General features: G+C 43.7%; 1 protein-coding gene across 5 annotated transcripts in view; it reads left to right on the top strand.

Moving 5' to 3' along the window:
• Positions 1 to 12,540, top strand: part of LOC141156681 (complement factor H-like) — a 742,328-nt gene extending 729,788 nt beyond the window's left edge. For 3 of the 5 annotated variants that reach the window (XM_073642926.1, XM_073642927.1, XM_073642924.1), the window contains 2 exons: positions 9,242 to 9,390; positions 12,344 to 12,540. In XM_073642926.1, the coding sequence (XP_073499027.1) occupies positions 9,242 to 9,390; positions 12,344 to 12,459 (265 nt within the window). In that variant the 3' untranslated portion in view covers positions 12,460 to 12,540. The remainder of the gene's footprint in view (positions 1 to 9,241; positions 9,391 to 12,343) is intronic. The other 2 variants (XM_073642925.1, XM_073642928.1) reach the window with 2 other exon arrangements.
• The last annotated feature ends 13,244 nt before the right edge of the window (positions 12,541 to 25,784 follow it).

Raw genomic sequence — 25,784 nt, 5'->3', positions numbered from 1 at the left:
AGAAAAATGATACAAATGTGGTACCGCTGTAAACGTACTGACCCGAAGAATAAAGCTACCTCATCAATTTTACCACACGCGGAACAGAATAAAAAAAAAAAAAAAAAACAATTCCTGAATTGTTGGTTTTTGTTTATTCTGCCTCCCAAAAATCGGAATAGAAAGCGATCAAAATATGTCACGTGCCTGAAAATAGCACCAATAACAACGTCAAGTCATCCCGCAAAAAACGAGCCATCACATGACTGTCTGCCAAAATCTGGAAAAATTATAGCTCTCAAAATATGGCGATGCAAAAACTAGATTTTACAAAAAATGCGTCTTTTAGTGTGTGACAGCTGTCAGTCATAAAAACCCCCCAAGGCACCTATGTAGATGCATAGTGAGCACTTGGAACCCCCAGGTGCTTCACAAATTGATTCGTAATAATGAAAAAGTGAAAAAAAAAACACTTTTTCATTTTTGTGAATCAATTTGTGAAGCACCTGGGGTTCCAAGTGCTCACTATGAATCTATATAGGTGCCTTGGGGGGTCTAGTTTCCAAAATGGGGTCACTTGTGGGGGAGCTCCAATGTTTGGGCACACAGGGACTCTCCAAATGCAACATGATATCCGCTAACAAATTGTCGGCTCAAATTGTTAGCGGATATCATGTTGCATTTGGAGAGTCCCTGTGTGCCCAAACATTGGAGCTCCCCCACAAGTGACCCCATTTTGGAAACTAGACCCCCCAAGGCACCTATCTAGATGCATAGTGAGCACTTGGAACCCCAGGTGCTTCACAAATTGATTCATAAAAATGAAAAAGTGTTTTTTTTCCCACTTTTTCATTATTACGAATCAATTTGTGAAGCACCTGGGGGTTCCAAGTGCTCACTATGCATCTAGAAAGGTGCCTTGGGGGGTCTAGTTTCCAAAATGGGGTCACTTGTGGGGGAGCTCCAAAGTTTGGGCACAGAGGGGCTCTCCAAACGCAATGTGGTGTCCGCTAACAATTTGAGCCGATTTTCCATTCAATTTGTTAGCGGATACCATGTTGCATTTAGAGAGTCCTGTGTGCCCAAACATTGGAGCTCCCCCACAAGTGACCACATTTTGGAAACTAGACCCCCCAAGGCACCTATCTAGATGCATAGTGAGCACTTGGAACCCCTAGGTGCTTCACAAATTGATTCGTAAAAATGAAAAAGTGTTTTTTTTTTCACTTTTTCATTATTACGAATCAATTTGTGAAGCACCTGGGTGTTCCAAGTGCTCACTATGCATCTATAAAGGTGCCTTGGGGGGTCTAGTTTCCAAAATGGGGTCACTTGTGGGGGAGCTCCAAAGTTTGGGCACAGAGGGGCTCTCCAAACGCAATGTGGTGTCCGCTAACAATTTGAGCCGATTTTCCATTCAATTTGTTAGCGGATACCATGTTGCATTTAGAGAGTCCCTGTGTGCCCAAACATTGGAGCTCCCCCACAAGTGACCCCATTTTGGAAACTAGACCCCCCAAGGCACCTATCTAGATGCATAGTGAGCACTTGGAACCCCTAGGTGCTTCACAAATTGATTCGTAAAAATGAAAAAGTGTTTTTTTTTTCACTTTTTCATTTTTACGAATCAATTTGTGAAGCACCTGGGGGTTCCAAGTGCTCACTATGCATCTAGAAAGGTGCCTTGGGGGGTCTAGTTTCCAATATGGGGTCACTTGTGGGGGAGCTCCAAAGTTTGGGCACAGAGGGACTCTCCAAACGCAATGTGGTGTCCGCTAACAATTTGAGCCGATTTTCCATTCAATTTGTTAGCGGATACCATGTTGTATTTAGAGAGTCCCTGTGTGCCCAAACATTGGAGCTGCCCCACAAGTGACCCCATTTTGGAAACTAGACCCCCCAAGGCACCTATCTAGATGCATAGTGAGCACTTGGAACCCCTAGGTGCTTCACAAATTGATTCGTAAAAATGAAAAAGTGTTTTTTTTTTCACTTTTTCATTTTTACGAATCAATTTGTGAAGCACCTGGGGGTTCCAAGTGCTCACTATGCATCTATAAAGGTGCCTTGGGGGGTCTAGTTTCCAAAATGGGCTCACTTGTGGGGGAGCTCCAAAGTTTGGGCACACAGGGGCTCTCCAAACACAACATGGCGTCCGCTAATTATTCAAGCAAATTTTACAATCAAAAAGTCAAATGGCGCTCCTTCCCTTCCGAGCCCTGCCGTGCGCCCAAACAGTGTTTCTTCCCCAAATATTGGGTATCTGCATGCCCAGGGGAAATTGCACAACAAATTTTGGGGTCCATTTTTTCTTGTTACCCCTGTGAAAATAAAAAAAATTGGGTCTAAAGTAACATTTTTGTGAAAAAAGTTAAATGTTCATTTTTTTCTTCCACATTCAAAAAATTCCTGTGAAGCACCTGAAGGGTTAATAAAGTTCTTGAATGTGGTTTTGAGCACCTTGAGGGGTACAGTTTTTAGAATGGTGTCACTTTTGGGTATTTTCTATCATAAAGACCTCTCCAAGTGACTTCAAATGTGATGTGGTCCCTAAAAAAATGGTTTTATAAATTTTGTTGGAAAAATGAGAAATCGCTGGTCAACTTTTAACCCTTATAGCTCCCTAACAAAAAAAAAATTTGGTTCCAAAATTGTGCTGATGTAAAGTAGACATGTGGGAAATGTTATTTATTAACTCTTTTGTGTGACATATCGCTCTGATTTCAGGGCTTAAAAATTTAAATTTTGAAAATTGCTAAATTTTCAAAATTTTCGCCAAATTTCCGTTTTTTTCACAAATAAACGCAAGTGATATCGAAGAAATTTTTCCACAATCATGAAGTACTATATGTCACGAAAAAACAGTCTCAGAATCAGGGGGATCCGTTGAAGCGTTCCAGAGTAATTACCTCATAAAGTGACAGTGGTCAGAATTGTAAAAATTGGCCCGGTCATTAACGTGCAAACCACCCGCCGGGCTTAAGGGGTTAAGGCAGCCAGGGATTCCTTTATACGTGGTAAAGAGTATGCATCTTTATGTGTAATGCGATTTACTTGTCTGTAATCTACACACATTATCATGCTTCCGTCCTTTTTCCTGACTAGAAATAGGGGAGCTGCCCAGGGACTACAACTATCCCTTACTACCCCTGCCTTCTTCATGTCGTGCAACATCTCCTTCGCCTTCTGGTAGTGTGCTGGTGGTATAGGCCTGTAACGTTCTTTGATGGGTGGATGGTCACCTGTGGGTATATGGTGTTGTACCCCTTTAATCCTCCCAAAGTCAAGTGGGTATTTACTGAATACCTGCTCGTATTCCTGAACCATCCGGTGTACACCCTGCTTCTGATGGGCAGGAGTGGTGTCTGTCCCAACATGGAGCTGTTGACACCAATCCTTCACCTGGGTTCCCGGGTCATTATCCTCCACTTCGTCTGGTGAGGTTAAGGACTCCGCTGTGTGTATGGAGTTGTTATTTACTGTGTACAGTTTGGCAACAGTGGTGTAGCGTGGTAATCTAACCTCGTCCTCCCCATAGTTTAGGAGGCATACGGGCACCCTCCCGTTGCGTAGATCCACTACCCCTCTGGCAGTCAAGAGTGTAGGTCTATGTTCTGAGCTAAGGGGCTCTACTACCGCCTGGTAGCTCCGTGCTCTGAGACCTATTGCTGCTCTACACCAAATCAGCATTTCACTCATCGGGGGAATCACAATGGGTACCGGGTCTGTCACCCGTACATTACCAATTTCACCGCCTGTTAGCTTTACCTGTTGCTGGTACATAAGGGCTCAGATCTCTTTCTGGAGTGCCCTTCTCTGCCCTGGTCTGGCAGTGTCAGCTATCTGTTGGAGCAAGAACAACACTTCTCCCAAACAGTTACTAACAATATTTGTGCCAAGTACCATATACAAGTCTGTATCATCGGGATTAGTCTCTACTACAATTAGTCCCTGGTCCTTCAGTTCCACTCTTCCCACCTTTACTGCCACATCCTTAACCCCGACTAGGTTAAGGGGGAGGCCATTTGAGGCGTACACGGAAAGATTTGGATCTGGTGGGTGAAGTTCGTCTATGGACCAGAACCTTTTGTAGAGGACATCAGGCATGATGGTTACCTGAGATCCTGTGTCCAGCAGAGCAGGTGTCGCTATGCCGTCCAGCACGATGGACAGGAAAGGTCTTCCTCCCACGAACCTGGGGTACCAGTTTGATGGGCCTGAGGGGTCTACTGGGTGTTGGACCTCGGCCCCAGGGTTTGCTCGTTTAAAGGACAGCTCCGGACGGCGTGACCTGCCTGGTGGCAGACAGGCTCCTTTGGCGGGCAGCGTTGGTCGCTGGTCCTCCCAGGGGGTGGCGTTGTCCTCCTCCTCCCTCTCATCCAGGGTACATCCTCAGGGTTGTCGGCTAGCAGGATCCTTCCTTCTGCCTTGGGCTCCGTCCGCAGCTGCAGGGCACTCAGTACAGTGGTCAGGGTTTTGCTCAACTGACGCACTTCAGAGCGCAGGCTGTCCAGCTCACTAGGGGACATTGCTTGCACCTTGGCTTCAGCAGCCACCGGGGAAAAGGTGGACGCTGTAGGCACTGGGGTGGCCCCACCCTGGTAACTTGGGTAGCAGCTGTTTCCAGGGGCTGCAGTCCTTTTATTGCCATGTCCTTATGGGTGGCATCTGGATGATCCAGGGACCAACAACGTACAGTCCTGCTCTCCTCTTGAGACCTCAGTCCCCGGATAAACTGTTCCTTCAGCATTCTATATTCATTATCAATGCTGGTTGGAATAACCTGTTTCAGAGCTCTCAGGGCCCCTTGTAAATGCCAGGCATAGTCCCCAACACTGTCCTCCGGTTGCTGAGAGCAGTTGTAGAACCTCATCCGGAGGTCTGTTTCAGTACGATTCTCACAGACAGTCTGTAACTTTTTAAAGATTGCGGACACTGACTCCTGGTCTGCGGCCGACCAGGTTTCTACTTCTCGCTCCGCAGCACCAGTCAATTGTCCCAATGCAACAGCGGCTCTTTGCTTGCTTGTCATAGAGTACATGTCCAGTATACCGCATATTTTCCTTTTGAATCCAGACAGGGTATCTGGTTTGCCGCTGTACTGGGGGAGCCACTTCGCTCCAGGGATGTACGGTAGGACCATGGGTATGACAGGGGTTACAGGCTCTGCTGGTGGAGCGGCTGCTCCGGCCTGCTCGGCGCCGAGCGCGGGTTGATCATCAGGGCCGTTAACCGGTATTCCGGCATTGTGCTCTTCTTCGGACACTCTGGCGCCCCCCTAGCAAACCGTGGCCTACCTTCTTTTCTTTTCTTCCGGTAGGCCGCAGCTCCGCAGGTGACGGTCTTCCTTCAGGACCTTGTGTCGCTCGCATCCTACGTCAGAGCTTTCACCGGGGCTCCTTCCAGGACCTGGCGCTTCCTGGTTTGACGTCGAGGCGTGGGTTTTGTCCGGGGCTTCGTGCGCTTCAGCAGGTACGCCTCTCAGTTTCCCGCGGTTACGGCCTTCTTCCCGCTCGGCGGCACAACAATGGCGGCGATCTTCGCCACAGTTAAATACACAGTTCTGATTAAAGGTGCACAGTACCTGGTGGCAACGGGCACAACACTCCGTCGTTGCAGCGGGCACGGAATCCTGTTCGTGACGCCAGGAAGAGATGACGCGCCCAGGGGATGGAGACGCCTCGGCGCCCGGGCCTTGTTGTTGCCTGATCTCGGGGGATGTCACGGTGGTTGGCTCCCGGGCCCGTACCCTGGGGTCACTCTTAAAAGAAGGGGGGAAGTTATATGGGATAGGGAAATGTTCGTGACGCCACCTGTAGTGTCTGGTGAGGATCACCAGCGTTGCGACAGTCCTCTGAGGCCGGTGTTTAGGCAGCTTAGTTGGTGCGACTCCCCACAGGTAGAGCGAGGCCTCAGGGCAGCGTAAGTGTAGGGATGCAGGACAGAGGGGACCCAGCCGGGTCAGAGGGAGAATAGAAGAATAGGCACGCACACCGGAGTTCACTTCAGTACCTTTACTGGTGGTGCTTCTGGCACCGTCCAGGGTACTTCAGGGTGAAGGATGCATATCAGGACTCTCCCCAGTGAGCGGCTGTGGGGCCTCCTGTTCCTTGCCTTTCCTTGATAAGTTTCCGACCTGCCTGGAGCTAGGCCTAACTTGGTCTCTGTCTTGCACCTGCTGACCTGGTGGTAGGGCCTTCTGTTGGAGATCACACTCCCTGGTCTCTTGGGCCTCCGTGACTCCTGGCCCTGATATAACAGTCAGTTTCTGGTGAACCTGGGACGTAAAGTTCTCCAGGGGTTCCGGTTATTCCTGCTGGGGATATAGGCACCCTGTAGGCGCGGACGCGGTGTCCGGTAAATGGTTTTTGGGGTGAGCTAGTTAAGCTCCTCTGCCCCCTCTGGTGGTCTGAGGTGGTAGGGTGGAGGTGGAGGTGTGTGAATTCTATGAGGGCCTCTTGTGGAGAAGTACGTCCATGCACCCCTCTGGGATCTGTGGCACCAATGCGCAGCAGGGCGCCACAAAAGCATCATATTTCCTGGTGATTTTATCTCATGATGAATGCTTTAAAAATAAAACACTAAACAATGGCGGAATTTCTTTTTTTTTTCACTGTTTCACCGCCCCTTCCTGTTTGTCAGCACATTGCATGGTGAAAAAAGTGATGTTCAAAACTAGCATTTGTGCATCAAAAATCAAGCCCTTAGATGTCCATGTTGATGGAAAAATAAAAAAAGTTATTGCTCATTACCTGGTTATGAACAGGTAAATATCTAGTCTAACAGCGGGAAATGTTTTAGTACAGTGACACGCAAAAGGATAACAATGTTTTAAACTTTTGACTTTCAGGCTCCATATCTCACCATCCACCACTGCTTCGAATGTGAGACTACCATCATTTTATAGACAATCATGTTGGCTAGACATTAGACAGGGCGCAGCCTCGCTCAATACAAGAGTATGGATAACGATGCCACTCCCACTGGCCGGGAGTATGTATAATTCATACATACCCTCTGGTCCCAGGTCACACAGTGCGTGCACTAGGGAGATTCATAAGTCTGCAGTCACACAGAGTGAGCTCAGATTTATGGATCTAGACCCCCTTTAATCAATATATGTAAGACTAGATTAGAGACACAATATTTTATGCTTTTCAAATTGAGTTATTTTTGTTTATATTTTTATTTGGATAATAATAATCTTTATTTATATAGTGCCAACATATTCTGCTGCCCTTTATAATTCAGAAGTTCATATACAACAGCCATAAGTAACAGTTAAAGATAATCAGGCCTAGGGCAGCAGGTTGCAAGAGGGCAGCAGGTTGCAAGGGGGCAGCACCACCATGAAGGAAGATTTACATTTTTTTTTTTCTAAATTCCCCTTCTTCTTACTCCTGCTGGATGGAGTGTGAAAATGAAAACCGCCATTTTTATTGGAGAGGGGGAGGGTGCCTGGGCAGAGGGATCATAGAATCATAGAATGGTAGAGTTGGAAGGGACCTCCTGGGTCATCTGGTCCAACCCCCTGCTCAAAGCAGGATTCACTAGATCATCTCAGACAGATGTCTGTCCAGCCTCTGTTTGAAGACGTCCATTGAAGGGGAACTCACCACCTCTCGTGGCAGTCTGTTCCACTCATTAATCACCCTAACTGTCAAAAAGTTTTTTCTAATATCTAATCTGTGTCTCCTCCCATTTAGTTTCATCCCATTGCTTCTAGTCTTTCCTTGTGCAAATGAGAATAAAGATGATCCTTCTACAATGTGACAGCCCTTGACATATTTGTAGACAGCTATTAAGTCTCCTCTCAGTCTTCTTTTTTGCAAGCTAAACATTCCCAAATCCTGCAACCGTTCCTCATAGGACATGGTTTGCAGACCAGTCACCATTCTGGTCGCTCTTCTCTGAACTTGCTCCAGTTTGTCTATGTCTTTTTTAAAATGTGGTGCCCAAAACTGTACACAGGATTCCAGATGAGGTCTGACCAAAGAGGAGTAAAGACCGATAATGACTTCACGTGATCTAGACTGTATGCTTCTGTTAATACATCCCAGAATTGTATTTGCCTTTTTTGCTGCTGCATCACACTGTTGACTCATGTTCAGTCTATGATCTATTAGTATACCTAAGTCTTTTTCACATGTACTGTTGCTTAGCTCTATTCCTCCCATTCTGTATATGCTTTTTTCATTTTTATTGCCCAGATGTAGTACTTTGCATTTTTCCCTGTTAAAAACCATTCTGTTGGTTGCTGCCCACTGCTCCAGTTTATTTAGGTCTTTTTGAATCCTCTCTCTCTCTTCTCTAGTATTAGCTATCCCTCCTAGCTTTGTGTCATCAGCAAATTTAATCAGTTTACCCTCAACTCCTTCATCTAAATCATTGATAAAGATGTTGAACAATACAGGTCCCAGGACGGAGCCCTGTGGTACCCCACTTGAGACATTCATCCAGCTGGATGTGAAGCCATTTACAACCACCCTTTGAGTTCGATCACTAAGCCAATTATGAATCCACCTAACAGTTGCCTGGTCCATTGCATACTTGGTCATTTTTTCAATAAGGATGGTGTGAGATACTTTGTCAAATGCTTTGCTGAAGTCAAGATATACTATATCTACAGCATTTCCCTGATCCACCCAGTCAGTGATTCTGTCATAGAAGGAAATTAAGTTGGTCTGACATGACTTGTTAGTTACAAACCCATGCTGACTCTGGTTAATCACTTCATTCTTATCCATGTACTTACATACATGTTGTTTAATAATTTGTTCAAAGATCTTTCCTGGTATAGAAGTCAGACTCACCGGCCTATAGTTCCCTGGGTCCACCTTCTTCCCCTTTTTGAAGATAGGAACAACATTTGCTCTTCTCCAGTCTTCTGAGACTTCTCCTGTTCTCCAAGAATTTTCAAAGATTATGGAGAGTGGTTCTAAAATTTCTTCTACGATCTCCTTCAGTACTCTGGGGTGTAATTCATCTGGACCTGGAGACTTGAACTCATTTATGTTAGCTAAATATTCCCTCACAATCTTTCTGTTTACAGATAACTTGGATTCCTCTATTCCTTTAAAAGGACAGTGAAGATCAGTTGATGTTACAATTTCTTTCTGAGAGAAAACAGATGCAAAATAGGAATTAAAAAGTTCGGCCTTCTCAACATCCTCTCTTACCATTTCTCCATTTTCATCCTGTAAAAATCCTATAGCATCTTTGACTTTTCTTTTACTTTTGACATACCCCCAATACTGATTAGCTCCATGCCCCAAAGGAGGAAGATGAATAATAGTGGTGAAGGACCTGTGATGATGCCATGCCGATGTGACTCTTATGGATGGAGCTATGAACAGCTTGCAAGTGAGATGTTTTCCTTCGCAGGAAGAGCAGGAGAGGTACTGGTGACAGGTAATTAGGTAACAGGGGTACATGGGATGCAGTAAATGTGCGGGTACATTAGGTGGAGGTACATATAGGAGGTGCTGGAGATATGTGGGGGTACAAGCTATATGTGAGGGTACATAAGAACATATGAGGTGCAAGCTATATACTGGGGTACATATGGGTGTGCAGGCTTATGTGACAGTACATATGGGAGGGCAGGCTATATGTGGGGGTACATATGGGAGGGCAGGCTATATGTGGGGGTACATATGGGAGGGCAGGCTATATGCGAGAGTACATATGGGAGGGCAGGCTATATGTGGGTGTACATATGGGGGTGCAGGCTATATGTGAGAGTACATATGGGAGGACAGGCTATATGTGGGGGTATATATGAGGGTGCAGGCTATATGTGAGGGTACATATGGGGGTGCAGTCTATATGTGGGGGTACATATGGGAGGGCAGGCTATATGTGGGGATGCATAAGGGGGTGCAGGCTATATGTGAGGGTACTTATAGGAGGACAGGCTATATGTGGGGGTACATATGGGGGTGCAGGCTATATGTAAGGGTACATATGGGGGTGCAGGCTATATGTGAGAGTACATATGGGAGGACAGGCTATATGTGGGGGTACATATGAGGGTGCAGGCTATATGTGAGGGTACATATGGGAGGGCAGGCTATATGTGAGAGTACAGATAGGAGGGCAGGCTATATGTGGGGGTACATATGGGTCTGCAGGCTATATGTGAGGGTACATATGGGAGGGCAGGCTATATGTGAGGGTACATATGGGGGTGCAGGCTATATGTGAGAGTACATATGGGAGGGCAGGCTATATGTGGGGATACATATGGGGGTGCAGGCTATATGCGAGAGTACATATGGGAGGGCAGGCTATATGTGGGGGTGCATATGGGGGTGCAGGCTATATGTTAGAGTACATATGGGGGTGCAGGCTATATGTGAGGGTACATATGGGGGTGTAGGCTATATGTGAGGGTACATATGGGGGTGCAGGCTATATGTGAGGGTACATATGGGAGGGGAGGCTATATGTGAGGGTACATATGGGGGTGCAGGCTGTATGTGAGGGTACATATGGGGGTGCAGGCTGTATGTGAGGGTACATATGGGGGTGCAGGCTATGTGGGAGGGCAGGCTATATGTCAGTGGACATTTGGGGGTGCAGGCTATATGTGAGAGTACATATGGGGGTGCAGGCTTTATGTGAGGGTACATATGGGGGTGCAGGCTATATGGGAGGGTACATATGGGGGTGCAGGCTACATGTGGGGGTACATATGGGGGTGCAGGCTATATGTGAGGGTACATATGGGAGGGCAGGCTATATGTGGGGATACATATGGGTGTGCAGGCTATATGCAAAAGTACATATGGGAGGGCAGGCTATATGTGAGGGTACAGGCTATATGTGAGGGAGCAAGCTATATGGGCAGCACGGTGGATCAGTGGTTAGCACTGTTTCTTTGCATCGCTGGGGTCTTGGGTTCAAATCCCACCTGCATGACATTTGTATGTTCTCCCCATGTTTTTGTGGGTTTCCTCCGCATTCACAGATTTCCTCCCACACTCCAAAGCCTGATAGGGAATTTAGATTGTGAGCCCCAATGGGGACAGCGATGATGATGTCTGAAAAGTGCTACGGAAAATGATGATGCTGTATAAGCAATAATAAATAAAATATGTGTGAGGGTGCAGGCTATTTGTGGGTGTGCATATGGGGGTGCAGGCTGCATGTGAAGGGTTCATAAGGGGGTGAACCCTGTACGTGTAGGTTTTATGGGGGTGCAGGAAGTATGTGGGTGGGGTACATGGGATTGCAGACTGTATGTAGAGGGTACATGGAGGTGCAAGCTGTGTGTGGGATTTATATGGGGGTGCATGCTGTATATGCATGGTGTATGGACTGTAAGTGATAGAGTGCCACAAAGGAGAGGAGGATAAGCACTCCTTAGTGGAGCTGAAGACACAGGGAATATTTACTGTAAACAGTGAGGGGGAGTGGTATTTATTGAGGGCACAGTATGAAGGCAAACGAAAACCTCTAGAATATTGAAACCTTTTAGAGGATAAAGAAGTGTTTTTTTGCAATAAAAATTTGTAAAAATTTTCGCTTTATCAAGTTATTTCAGTAATAAAATACAAAATATTTAATAAAAGGGCACACTTCTTCACGCCCCATAAGAAACAACGGTGAAACGCGGAAGGACATTCAATGGTCAGGTAATATACCCATACTCCAATCTTTATATTTAGGCCACGGCCCCACTATCAATATTTGGTCAGTATTTTTTCTCAGGAGTGGGAGCCAAAACCAGATGAGGAGCAATAGGTATAATAGAAACAAGTCACCAATTCTGCATTTATCACCCACTCCTGGTTTTGGCTCCCACTCCTGAGAAAAAATACTGACCGAATACTGACCCAATACTGATAGTGGAGCCATGGCCTTATACTGGAATAGCTATATGTGGCTGGATTAAAGTGTTTTTTTTTTTTATTTATTTCTGATGAATGTTGTGAACGCACTTTGTCTATATGAGCATCTTCATTTTACATGTTGCAAGTCAGGATAGGTACTTATGATAAGTGAAAATGTATTTTTCTTCCCCAGTATGTATTTTATTTGCTGGGTGCAATGTTTTCCACATCATGCTGTCTTTTGAATGTACACTTTTTTGGTTTGGGAAATATCGGGTTACAATGTGCACTTACTGTAGTTATATGCATTCAGCATACATTTGGTAATTTGGAGCTGGGTTCCATCTGGACTATAGGTAACCTTTTACTAAATATTGTGTATATTATTATTGAAATAAATGAATAAAGTGAATAGATTTCAATATTCTACAGCAATGTTTCTATTCTCTTGAATTTTTTCTGCATTATGCATTTATTTCATTAAATTCGGGGTAATTAATATTTTACATTTTTTTTCCATTTTTTAGATCGAGAGCTGAATAACCACCATGATATCAACCATTGTATTGCCTGTGTAAATTCTTCCAGCAAAATAAAGAAAAAAGATGACTACAAAAGAAAAGCAAATGTTATTTACGTATAATTCAATGAAAATATATACCCTATACATGTTATAATGATGTTTGTGCATGAGAAACAAAAATAAAAATATTGTTCAATGCTATCAATTTTCGATTGGAAATACTGGAATATAAAAAGGTGAAAAAAAAACAAAACAATTGCTTATATAAAATTTACAGGTACAATAGCAGCCATCTTGATTCTTCACTTTACAATTAATTCTTTCATGCCACAGACTGTTTTTACTTTCCTGACCAGGCCAAATTTTTCGATTCTGACCAGTGTCACTTCATGTGGTAATAACTTTGGAACGCTTCAACATATCCCAGTGATTCTGAGACTATTTATTCATGAAACCTCGTATTTTATGATAGCAGTAAATTTACGTTGATATAATTTGCGTTTTTTTAGGAAAATATAGAAAATTTCACAAATGTTGAAAAAAAGACATAAGCAATTTTTGAATTTTGAGTTTTATGCCCTCAAAAAAAGTGCAATTTCACAATATTTTTTTCTATTATTATTATTATTTACAATGTTCATTACGGTAAAACTAACCTGGCAATATGATCCCAGGTCTGTACAATTATGCAGATACCTAACATATATAGTTTTTTTTTATTTAAGTGGTGCAAAAAAAAATAAAAAATCAAATTTGTTAAAAAAAACAACAACCTTTGCTTGTATCGCCATTTTCCAAGACTATAATATCTTTACTTTTCGAGATATGGGGCTGCATGAGGGCTTATTTTTGCATCCTGATCTGACGTTTTTACTGATGCCATTTGGAGGTAGTTTTGATCTCTTCTTACTGCATTTTATTGCAATGTTGCGGAAGCCGAATTATCCCATTTACTGATCAGATTAATTTACTTTATATTTTGATAGCTCGGAATTTTACCAATGCTTCAATACCAAATATGTGTATTTTTTTGTTTTACTTTTAATGGGGCAAGGGGATGATTTGCACTTTTGTATTTTTTTTTCAAATTTTTTAAAACATTTTTTTTTTCCTTTTTCCTGTATTTAATAGTCTCTTTAGGAGACTTGAAGCTGTGATCATGTGAAAACATTGGCACTCGTTCAGTGTGATCCCAAAAAAAATTATTTACGGAAGAAAAAAATCCAGACCAAGTTCAGAGATGTTTCGGTCAAATACAAGACCTTCATCAGTCTAATAAAGAAATATATAACAAAAATGTACAATAATTGTCAGAGGAAAATATCACCCTATGAATCATGCCATACATGTATGTAAACATAAAAAAATGAGTAAGTATACAGAAATGTCATAGTGTCATAAGGAGGAAGTACAAAATTCCACATCCATAATATTAATGTGATCAACCTTTCAGCGCAAAAGGAAACATAAAAACATGAAAAAGGATGAGAAAGCAATAAAGCAAAAAGGCAATTCACACACAGGGGCAGAAGATCGAGGTACAACTGTGCACACTAAGGCAATGTGTTCAGTCCAAGATTAAATAGCACAAGGAACAGGAAACCATAATATTATAACAAGCCAAGTGACCTAGGAGTAGATAAAGCCGGGAGATAGGATAGATCGGACAATCCCCAACAGTCACAAAGTGATTGATTTATTTTAAATTTCTATCAGACTGGCACCCCCAGTTAAGCCAACATGTTCCCATGAGTACGACCTGAAAGGCTATAAAATACTAAACATACCGTCTGGAAGGTGAAAAAACTGTACAGCAGCATCAAGGGAGCGTCTGTGGTATCCACCGCTCAGGCAAAAACGCTGTGAGGACTGGTGATGGTGAAGTCTAAATGACCCGGGAATGTAGAGGGGCATATTTAAGGTGAACCAATAGGATTCCTGGAGATGTGTCACATTCACGCAGCGCTTGCCCAGAGATGAGAAAGGCGTGCATTCAGTAGATCAATGGGATGTAAGGGGGTATGGTCGATGACGTGACTGTGGAGCAGTGGTTATAGTCCGCAGTGAGCGCTTGCTGTGACCCACAGCACAGGGAAGGTGGGTCAGTGATGAAGTGTAGAGGGAATGGATCCAAATCCAGGATAGGTTATGCATAGAAATACAGGTGGCCCGGATTGCCCTGACTGAGAATAGAATAGGTGATTGATTGCAGGGAGAGGTCCGAACGGTAAGAGGCACATCTCACAGAAATGGGATGAGTAGATGAGCGGGTTGTAATACTTTTCCCAGTATTGTGCAAAGAAACAGCACCATGACAGTGGGTGTCACTTGTCCAGGGATAGTAATCACAATCAGCAACAGAAAGCCCAGGGGCATCACAGGTTAGGATTGTAAAAGAAAAAGGAACATATTAGAAACTATTCAGCAATAGTCTTATCATATAATCCTACTAATCCTACTAATATTATAAATGCGAAAGTTTGTGAGTATGTATGTTTGTTACTCTTTCACGAAAAAACTACTGGACGGATTTGCATGAAACTTTACAGTAATATAGATTATACATCGGAATAACATATAGGCTACAATTTGTAATGATTTTATGTAATTTTTGTCATAATATAACGATACATGTCAATTAAGTCGGAAAAAAATCTGGCCTCTGAGAGCTCTCTTATATACACACATACACAGGTGATATTTAAATGGCTGATTTACAGCAGTCAGAAGAGATTGATAATACAATAATTTGCCCATAGTGGATCATTGTATAGTGAGGTCACAGTTGCCGCCTGTCCACAGTCAGAATACAGGGGTGATCATATACCATGGCCAGGTACAAGTGTGGCACAGGGGGTTCACACACGACCCCCAGGGACTGACATTTCCTAGAAACTTTGGCAGCTGTCAGTCATGAGCTCACCCTGATACATTACACTCTGGAAACAGCTGAAGGGAGAAGGATAATTTATGACATTTTCTCAGACTTAAAAAAAAACAAACAAAAAAAAAAACACAGAAAACAGCCCATATGTCAGGAACAGGTTACTAGGGAACTACACGTCCCAGCACGGCCTGCCCGCGCCCACAGCCCGGGGGGAGTGTGAGGCTTCCTCCTGCAGGTTGCCCGGGGGCACCGGGCCGTCATTGTCCTCACACAGGGGGTCCCCGCAGCCATTGTCCCTCCACATAACACCGTATAATAAAACATTCGCTCACCTGCGCCAGCTGCTGCAGCCGGGAAAGTTCCGAGCGCCTCACCTGGGCGGAGGGGAAGTGACTCACACATGGGGAGGGGCAGTAACCTGAGCGGAGCTCCATGGAGGATGCACACACTGCAGCCTGACAGCACCGGCAGCAGCGCTACACAAATGGCATCCTCCCCTCCTGTGTGCAGCACAGCCCTGTGTGTGTGCAGCGCAGCATGTCACCCACAGCACCAGCAGGCTGCTCTCAGCTCCCACAGAGCACTGGGAATGGTGGCCACAGCTGCTCCTCATAGACCAGTCATATACAACTGATATCGTCTGTACAGCGATCGTAATATAACTAATTAGATTGTTTTAGTATTTTGTTTGAACTTTACTATGTACCTATTTTGTAATTAGTACTTATAAAGATGCCGCGAAAGCGTAAGTTTAACATTTCGCAAAGCTCTAATAAAGCCCGAGCTATGAAAATAATTAGACGTGATGAGACGTCTCAACAAGCCGAGCAACGAAGGCTTGAGCAGGCGGTGCGTTGTGCGGCACATAGAGCTGCAGAGACTCCAGAACAATCCCAAGCCCGACGTGAACAGCATGCGGAGTTTTTGGCATCTCAACGGGCTGCTGAAACTCCAGAACAGTCCCAAGCTCGACGTCAGCAGCAAGCGACTTACATGGCGTCCCAAAGAGCCACTGAAACTTATGAAATGGCCGAATCTCGCAGACGCACTGTTGCTGAAAGGGCAGCACAGCGACGTCAAACATTTACAAGAAATACATGGATATTGTTTAATAAAGCTGCATTTGAGATTGACGAGACTCTTGATTATGAAACTCACAAGCTTATAAAAATAGAAGCAATGACTATAGATTGCCAATATTGCGGAGCTCTTAAGTAGAAAGAGGAAGCAGCAGGTATGTGTTGTTTGGGCGGGAAAGTAGCTGTTCCTTATATAGACGAGCCAGTTCAACCTTTAAAAGAGCTTTTCTCTAATGAAACTGATGAATCTCGCCTTTTTCTAAATAATATAAGAAAATACAACATGTGCTTTCATATGACGTCTTTTGGAGCAGATCAAATTGTCTCAATGCCAGGGTTTTGCCCGACCTTTACAATACAAGGACAAGTATACCACCGTATCGGTTCTTTAATTCCTACGTCCATTTCGCAACCACAATTTTTACAAGTTTGTTTCATAGGTGACGAAGAAGAACAAATCAACAGGCGTACTGAGTTCGTGCAAAGCGTAGATAGAAACATAGTTAAAAAATTACAACGAGTACTTCACGACCAGAAGATTTTGGTGCATGAATTTAAAACGGCTAGAGACAGAATGATCAATGACGATCATTTCAAAGAAGTGATTCACCCAGACCGTGTACCACGTGGTCAACATGAGAGACGATTCAATGCCCCTACTACAAATGAAATAGCTGCTGTAATAGTTAGTAGCGAACAAACTATGTCTCGGGACATTGTTGTGCAGCCGCGCGATGGCATGCTCACTAGGGTTCCTGATACACATAGATTCTATGACGCTCTCGAGTACCCAATAATTTTTTGAAAAGGACAAGAGGGGTACAGCATTGATATTCCTCAGATAAATCCAATTACCAAACAAGCAATGCCAAGCAAAAAGGTGTCCTGCAAAGATTTTTATGCCTTTCACTTGATGGTCCGTCGCAGCGATTTTAATTTGATGCTTAAGTGTAGGCTCCTACTTCATCAGTTTCTGGTCGACATGTATGTAAAGATGGAAAGTGAGCGCTTAAGGTTCATTTCTTTAAATCAAAAAAAACTGCGCGCAGAAAATTATATTCACTTGCAAGATGCAATAAGAAATTATGCGGATTTGGATCCAAATAACTTAGGTCAGATGGTGATTCTCCCGTCATCATTTGTAAATAGCCCGAGATACCTACACGAATACACACAAGATGCGTTCACATACGTACGTAATTATGGGAGGCCTGATTTATTTATTACAATGACTTGCAACCCCGCTTGGCCAGAAATCACCAAAGAGCTTATGGCTGGTCAAAATTCAACGGACAGACATGACTTAACAGCTCGAGTATTTAGAATAAAAGTACAGAAGTTGGTAACTCTACTTACAAAAGGTAACATATTTGGTGATATGCAATGCTTCATGTACTCAATCGAGTGGCAAAAGCGAGGTTTGCCTCATGTGCACTTACTGCTGTGGTTAAAGGAAAAATTGCATCCGAACCAAATTGACGAAATCATATGTGCTGAGATACCAAACCCAGAAACCGATCAAAAGCTCTATGATACAGTGACAAAGAATATGATTCTCGGGCCATGTGGTACATTCAATTCTTCATCGCCATGCATGAAGGAAGGAAAATGTACCAAAAAATATCCGAGGAAGCTTTTAAAAGATACTCAAACCAATGACAAAGGTTATCCTTTGTACAGGCGCAGAGCACCAGAGAATGGTGGACGCACGACGATTATAAAAACCCGTAGAGGAACACAGGAAATATTGGTGGACAATAGCTGGGTGGTCCCATATTCTCCACTCTTATCAAAAAATTTTAATTCTCATTTAAATGTAGAGTTCTGTAATACGGTACAGGCGATAAAATATGTTTGTAAATATATTAATAAGGGTAGCGACCAAGCTATTTTTAACATCCGCCAGCAAGGGAATGTTAACATTGACCCAAGAGATGAGGTGCAGACCTTTAGAACCGGTCGATATGTTAGTAGTAACGAAGCAGCGTGGCGGATCTTAGGTCTGCCTCTGCACGAGAGTCACCCAACCGTCACTCATCTTGCGATTCATTTACCCAATGGCGAGAGGGTTTACTTTACGGAAAATAATTTTAGAGAGAGATTAGAAGCACCACCTAAAACTACACTAACTGCATTTTTCCTGTTGTGCCAACGTGATACATTTGCAAAAACATTACTTTACATTGACGTGCCTCGCTACTATACTTGGAATGTGTCGCGGAAGCAATGGAAACGTCGTTTACAAGGAACACCTGTCGATGGCTGGCCAGGTGTGAAGGCAGGAGACGCTCTAGGTCCCATTTACACGGTGCACGTTAGCAATTTTGAATATTATTGCTTGCGTATGCTGCTGAATGTAATAAGGGGTCCAACCAACTTCTCGGATTTAAAAACATTTGAAGGTCAAGAACTTGCAACTTTTCGGCAGGTGTGTGAGAAGATGGGGTTGTTGGAAGATGATAACCACTGGGATACCACCTTAGAAGAGGCCGTGCTATGTCGCTCCCTGGCACAAATAAGAGAGCTGTTTGCCATATTGAAATGCACTTGCGGTTTATCCAATCCTCTACAACTCTGGCACAAGTATAAAACTGCGTTATCAGAGGATATCATGCACAGATTTGAAAGAATGGATCACGTTAATGATGATCTCTGTTTCAATGAGGCGTTGGGGCTTATCGAGGACAAAATATTAATAATTTCTGGAAAGAAATTGTCCGATTTTGGTCTACCCTCACAGCGGCGTAGAGGAGAGCTGTCGAACGAGTTGATGAAAGAGCTAAGCTATGATACCAACCAGTTAGACGCTCACATTTGCGAAACTGAGCCACGTTTGCTACCTGATCAAAGAGAGATTTATCACAAAATAGTAGGACGAGTTGAGAATGGTGAAGGCGGCCTTTTTTTCCTTGATGCCCCGGGTGTTACAGGAAAAACTTTCTTGCTTAATTTACTTTTAGCAAAAATTCGTAGCAGTCATAACGTTGCATTAGCTGTGGCTTCCTCTGGAATTGCTGCAACATTGCTAAGCGGTGGACGGACGGCACATTCAGTCTTTAAATTACCTCTTAATCTGGTGAACGAAGAAACCCCATCGTGTAATATCAGCAAGAGCAGCGCCCGTGGCCTCCTGTTGCAACAGTGCAAACTAATCGTGTGGGACGAGTGCACAATGTCACACAAACGCGCCAACGAAGCTCTTGATCGTTGTCTACAAGACTTACACAGTAAACAAACAATAATGGGTGGTGTGGTTGTTTTATTGGCTGGTGACTTTAGGCAAACTTTGCCTGTCATCGAGTGAGGCACTGCAGCAGACGAAATTAACGCATGTCTGAAATCCTCATATTTATGGACCAAAGTTGAAAAGCTGCACCTCACCACAAACATGCGTGTCTAGTTATTCAGTGATCTAGAGTCGGGCGCGTACGCTGAGAAACTGCTCGAGATCGGTGAAGGTGGAATCGAAACTGACGAAGAAGGTATGGTTCTATTCACTAACCAATTTTGTCATGTTGTGGATTCGGAAGACGCACTTATTGCTCAAGTTTATCCAAATTTGCAACAAAACATCCACGATGAAAATTGGCTATGTGAAAGAACTATACTAGCACCAAGAAATGAAACAGTTGCGAAAATCAATAAAATTATCTTGGACCAAGTAACCAGCGATGCAACAACCTACAACTCCATCGACACAGTCATGTCATCTGAAGACTGTACGAGCTACCCCGTGGAGTTTCTTAACTCTTTGGAGCTATCCGGGGTCCCATCTCATAAGCTCGAATTAAAGGTCGGTATACCCGTTTTGTTAATGCGCAACTTGGATGCCCCGAGATTATGTAATGGCACTAGATTGCGAGTCACTGAACTAGACAGGCACATTGTAAAGGCCACAATTTTAACTGGAGAAGCTTAGGGTGAAAATATTCTTATACCACGCATCCCAATAATACCCAATAACTTACCCTTTAATTTCAAACGTTTGCAGTTCCCACTTAAAGTTGCATTTTCAATGACCATCAATAAATCGCAAGGGCAAACTTTGAAGGTAGCGGGGATACATTTAGGCACGCCCTGTTTTTCCCACGGTCAGCTATACGTAGCTTGCTCACGTGTTTCTAAATCGCAAAATCTACATATTTTCGCTGAGCGAAAGAAATCAAATAACATAGTTTACAGGAGTATATTGCAGTAAAAACACATAGATAAATTACCTGCAGATGTCCATGATTCCAATTACATACTAATTCTTTACTAACACGAACATTATTAAACGCAAGTAACTTCAGTCCGTCCTGTTTATTAATCAGTGTTTAGTAATCCGTTTGTGATGAAATTTGATATGGATAATTTCAAGCCTGGGGAAGGACATAGGGCTACTTTTTATAAACACACCATACAGGCGAAGATTATATAAAACTGTAAACCTGATTGACTGACACACCTAGCGGTCAACGCATAGCCGAAACCACTGAACTTAGCATCTTGAAATTTGCAGATAGGTTCTATTATAGCTTAAATGAGCACTAAGAAAGGAATTTTGATAATTCCTCCCTCAAGAGTTTCCCTCTTCATATTATAGGGGTTCAAAGATTGTATGGAATCTGTCAGTTTTGAAGTTAGACATCTGAAATTTTGGATGTACGAGTAACTAAATAAGATTATTTTTTTTTACTATTAAGATTATTTTTTTTTACTATTAAGATTATTATTTTTTTAATATTAAAATGATCTGTCACGAAACTTAATGTGGCAGACCAAATTCCACGTGAGCGAAGCCGCGGGTAAAAGCTAGTATAGTATAAAGTAAGCATGATATTTTTAATAAGCCATAGAGGGATAATGTATTGATGCACAGTAACCAATTCCATAGTCCCACCTATCACCAGTACTCACAAAATGAATGGATGGCCTTATCCATTCTGATCACTGAACATTAGCTCAATAGATGCTCACCTGATGCTGATGTACAGTTTTTTCACCTTCCTGACGGTATGTTTAGTATTTTATAGCCTTCCAGGTCGTATACAACACTTTGCTTTTCCTTGGGAACATGTGGGCTTAAATTAATTTATTTTACATTTCTATCACTTTCTGACTGTTGGGGATTGGCCAACCTGTCATATATCTCCCCGCTTTATCTATTCCTAGGTCACTTGGCTTGTTATTTTATTAGATTATTAGGGGTTTATATTTCCTTATTATGGTATATATTTCCTTATTAGACTGACGAAGTTCTTGTATTTGACCAAAAACGTCTCTGAATTTGGACTGTATTTTTCTACAATAAATAAATAATTTTCTTTTGCTCACATTAAACAAGTGCCAAGTTTTTCACAGTATAACTTGTGCCTTGTCTATTATGGCTTGAAGCTGTGATCGCTTGTGATATACTTAGTAGTACATTAGCACTGCTATACTGTATATAGTGAAAATCACAGTATTCTTTGAACGCCAGCTACAGGCTGGCTTTCACTGGAGAATCCCCATGACAAGCACAGAGGTTTTCAGCAGACCTCTGGCTGTCATGGCAACTGATCAACCCCCACAAACATGTCACAGACGTGCCGATAAGCACATAGGATTTTGCACCCTATGCCAACACATGTTAAATGCTCCTGTCAGAGATTAACAGCGGCATTTAACAGGTTAACAGCAGGAGGCACAGCTGCGCTTCTGCCGGGGCTGTTAGAGACACATGATAGCTGATTGAATCAGCCATCATATACAGGGACACAGCATATGAAGTAAATGTACATCATATACAGTACAGACCAAAAGTTTGGACACACCTTCTCATTTAAAGATTTTTCTGTATTTTCATGACTATGAAAATTGTACATTCACACTGAAGGCATCAAAACTATGAATTAACACATGTGGAATAATATACTTAACAAAAAATTGTGAAACAACTGAAAATATGTCTTATATTCTAGGTTCTTCAAAGTAGCCAACTTTTGCTTTGATGACTGTGACGCGCCCCCTGGGCCGTGTGTGCACGTGTGTGGGTTACCCGGAGCCGGGTCTCTGGGGGTTGCAGTCTCCATGGCGGTGACCCGGTCCGTGGCTCAGGGTGGTCAGACCAGTGGCCGTCTTTTATAGGGTTTTTATGATTTAATGTCCGACTACGCCACCCGTGGATTGCGGTCAGGGTGTACCGCCGCTGCGAGGCAGACCGCTGAGGCTGGTGTGGTGTGCGCAGCAGAGGATGGGACAACTCCCCACGGGAGGAGTATAGCCTCAGGGCAGTGAGTGTGGATGATGGGAGTGATGGTGCACGGGTGAAGCAGAAACGACTCAGAGTCTTTGCAGTGCAGTTCAGGGTCTTTACTGATGATGATAAGGCAGACCCTCCCGGGAGTACTGTCCAGCATAAGGGGCCTGGTCTGTCTGTGAACAAACAGGAGTTCCCTTGGCCAGGTGGAGTTGTAGGCCTCCCCGTCTATCTGCACTCATCCTGGCTACCTTGCTGTCAGCGAGTGGAAGTAGCCCACGTCCCTGAGTATACCGTGTGGTGCTCACCAGTATGGCTGGTGACTTGGACCCTCTGGTAGCTTCCACTCCTCGATGGCGGTACCGGTCCCTTGTGTGTGTGACTGAGCCTCCGGGCTTCCTATGGCCAGAGGACCTGAAATCCCCTGCTGACTCGTTTCTGTTGCTGGATATATAAGTCCTCACAGCCTCGGACTCCGTCGTCCGGTTGTAGTGTCTTCATCCAGGACGAGCAATATCTGCTTCCAGTCCCTGGCACTCAGCTCCTGCTCCTGCAAAGCTCCTAGCTGTTGCTTTCCCTGTGTCTGCTTGTTCTTCACTCTCCCTCTGCTTTCTAGTCTGACTAACCCCGCCCCAGACCCAGTTTATATAGGGCAGATACCTCCCCTATCTGGTATGGGACAGGAGGTGTTGCATGTTCAAGGGCTCCTGACCAGGGAACCTCCCACTTGCTCCCAGACGTGGTATTTCTATCACTGTGGCAACCAGACCCCTGGGGTGCCACAACTGCTTTGCACACTCTTGGCATTCTCTTGATGAGCTTCAAGAGGTAGGCACCGGAAATGGTTTTCTCTTCATAGGTGTGCCCTGTCAGGCTTAATAAGTGGGATTTCTTGCCTTAAAAATGGGGTTGGGACCATCAGATGTGTTGTGCAGAAGTCTGATGGATACACAGCTGATAGTCCTACTGAATAGACTGTTAGAATTTGTATTATGGCAAGAAAAAAGGAGCCAAGTAAAGAAAAATGAATGGCCATCATTACTTTAAGAAATGAAGGTCAGTCAGTCCGAAAAATTGGGCAAACTTTGAAAGTGTCCCCAAATGCAGTAGCAAAAACCATCAAGCGCTACAAAGAAACTGGCTCACATGAGGACCGCCCCAGGAAAGGAAGACCAAGAGTCACCTCTGCTTCTGAGGATAAGTTTATCCGAGTCACCAGCCTCAGAAATCGCAGGTTAACAGCAGCTCAGATTAGAGACCAGGTCAATGCCACACAGAGTTCTAGCAGCAGACACATCTCTTCAACAACTGTTAAGAAGAGATTTTGTGCAGCAGGCCTTGATGGTAAAATAGCTGCTAGGAAACCATTGCTAAGGACAGGCAACAAGCAGAGGAGACTTGTTTGGGCTAAAGAACACAAGGAATGAACATTAAACCAGTGGAAATCTGTGCTTTGGTCTGATGAGTCCAAATTTGAGATCTTTGGCAACCACCGTGTCTTTGTGCGACGCAGAAAAGGTGAACGGATGGACTCTACATGCCTGGTTCCCACCGTGAAGCATGGAGGAGGAGGTGTGATGGTGTGGGGGTGCTTTCCTGGTGACACTGTTGGGGATTTATTCAAAATTGAAGGCATGCTGAACCAGCATGGCTACCACAGCATCTTGCAGCAGCATGCTATTCCATCCGGTTTGCGTTTAGTTGGACCATCATTTATTTTTCAACAGTACAATGACCCCAAACACACCTCCAGGCTGTGTAAGGGCTATTTGACCAAGAAGGAGAGTGATGGGGTGCTACACCAGATGACCTGGCCTCCACAGTCACCAGACCTGAACCCAATCGAGATGGTTTGGGGTGAGCTAGACCGCAGAGTGAAGGCAAAAGGGCCAACAAGTGCTAAGCATCTCTGGGAACTCCTTCAAAATTGTTGGAAGACCATTTTCGATGACTACCTCTTGAAGCTCATCAAGAGAATGCCAAGAGTGTGCAAAACAGTCATCAAAGCAAAAGGTGGCTACTTTAAAGAACCTAGAATATAAGACATATTTTCAGTAGTTTCACACTTTTTTGTTAAGAATGTAATTCCACATGTGTTAATTCAAAGTTTTGATGCCTTCAGTGTGAATGTACAATTTTCATAGTCATGAAAATACAGAAAAATCTTTAAATGAGAAGGTGTGTCCAAACTTTTGGTCTGTACTGTATGTCATGAAGACAGAAAGAGACATGTATTGTGGCACTTAGGGTGTTTTCACACTGCTTTCAGGCACCCGTTCAGTGTCTACTGTTGGAACTAATGTCCGAAATGGGATTCAGGTGTATGCACCGACGTGGCCATAGATTATAGTGGTGCCAACAGAGCGAACGTGTGCTCTTACATGTATCATTTTCAGGGCATGTACTGCTACTGGAGGTGGACACCAAGATGCAGTCTACTATATCTGAATATCTGCGTCCAATCAGCTTAAATGCCCAAAAGTTATGCATGTCAAATCACACAATTTGCTCTGTCGGCACCATTATAGTCTAGAGCCCTGTCGGTGCATAAGCCTGAAGCCCATTTTTCGGAGGGGTTGGATTTAAGCTCTGATAGAGCCACTGAACGGGAGCCTGAATGCAGTATGAAAACACCCTTACACGGTAATTTTGCCCCTACTAAAGCTCTTTAGTATTCTCACACACTACTACTCACCCTTTTTATGGCCCCCATAGAGTATGATGACCCAAAACATGCTGCACGCACACAGTATGATCATACGTGCGGTAATGTCATTATACTTTTTTCTCCCGCCTGTCCAAGAGATGTAGTATGATCAGACCATGTTCCTGTATGGTCAGACACAGCCATTACATGGTTCACAGCAGGGGCACATTTATAAGATTATCTCAGCACAGGAACATTTTATTTAATCACATCCAATTCTGGAAGTTATTATTATTCCAAGATCTATTGATTAAAATTAACTTTTTCTCTTGGGAAAACACCTTTAAAGCAAAAGAACTACCCTTCTTCAATACACAACTGACACAAGCTGGCAAAGTCTCAAACAGAAACCCCCGCACAGCCCAAAAAACAGTTGTCAGCATAACTTCATTACAACATAAAGCTCAAATCACTGTCTTATCACACTAACATTTTAACAAGACACTGGCAGAGGAAAATACAAACTTTACATGCCAGAAATGCAAGCTTGTGACTCTTTTAGAGGAAAAGGTGCAAAGTCTTCAGGAGAGAATAACTACACTGAAGCTCATT

This window comes from Phyllobates terribilis, unplaced genomic scaffold (genome assembly GCF_046119375.1).
Source record: "Phyllobates terribilis strain yellow unplaced genomic scaffold, ASM4611937v1 Scaffold_8__6_contigs__length_399053987, whole genome shotgun sequence".
Lineage (NCBI taxonomy): Eukaryota > Metazoa > Chordata > Amphibia > Anura > Dendrobatidae > Phyllobates > Phyllobates terribilis.
This window is presented reverse-complemented; position numbering and strand designations above follow the sequence as displayed.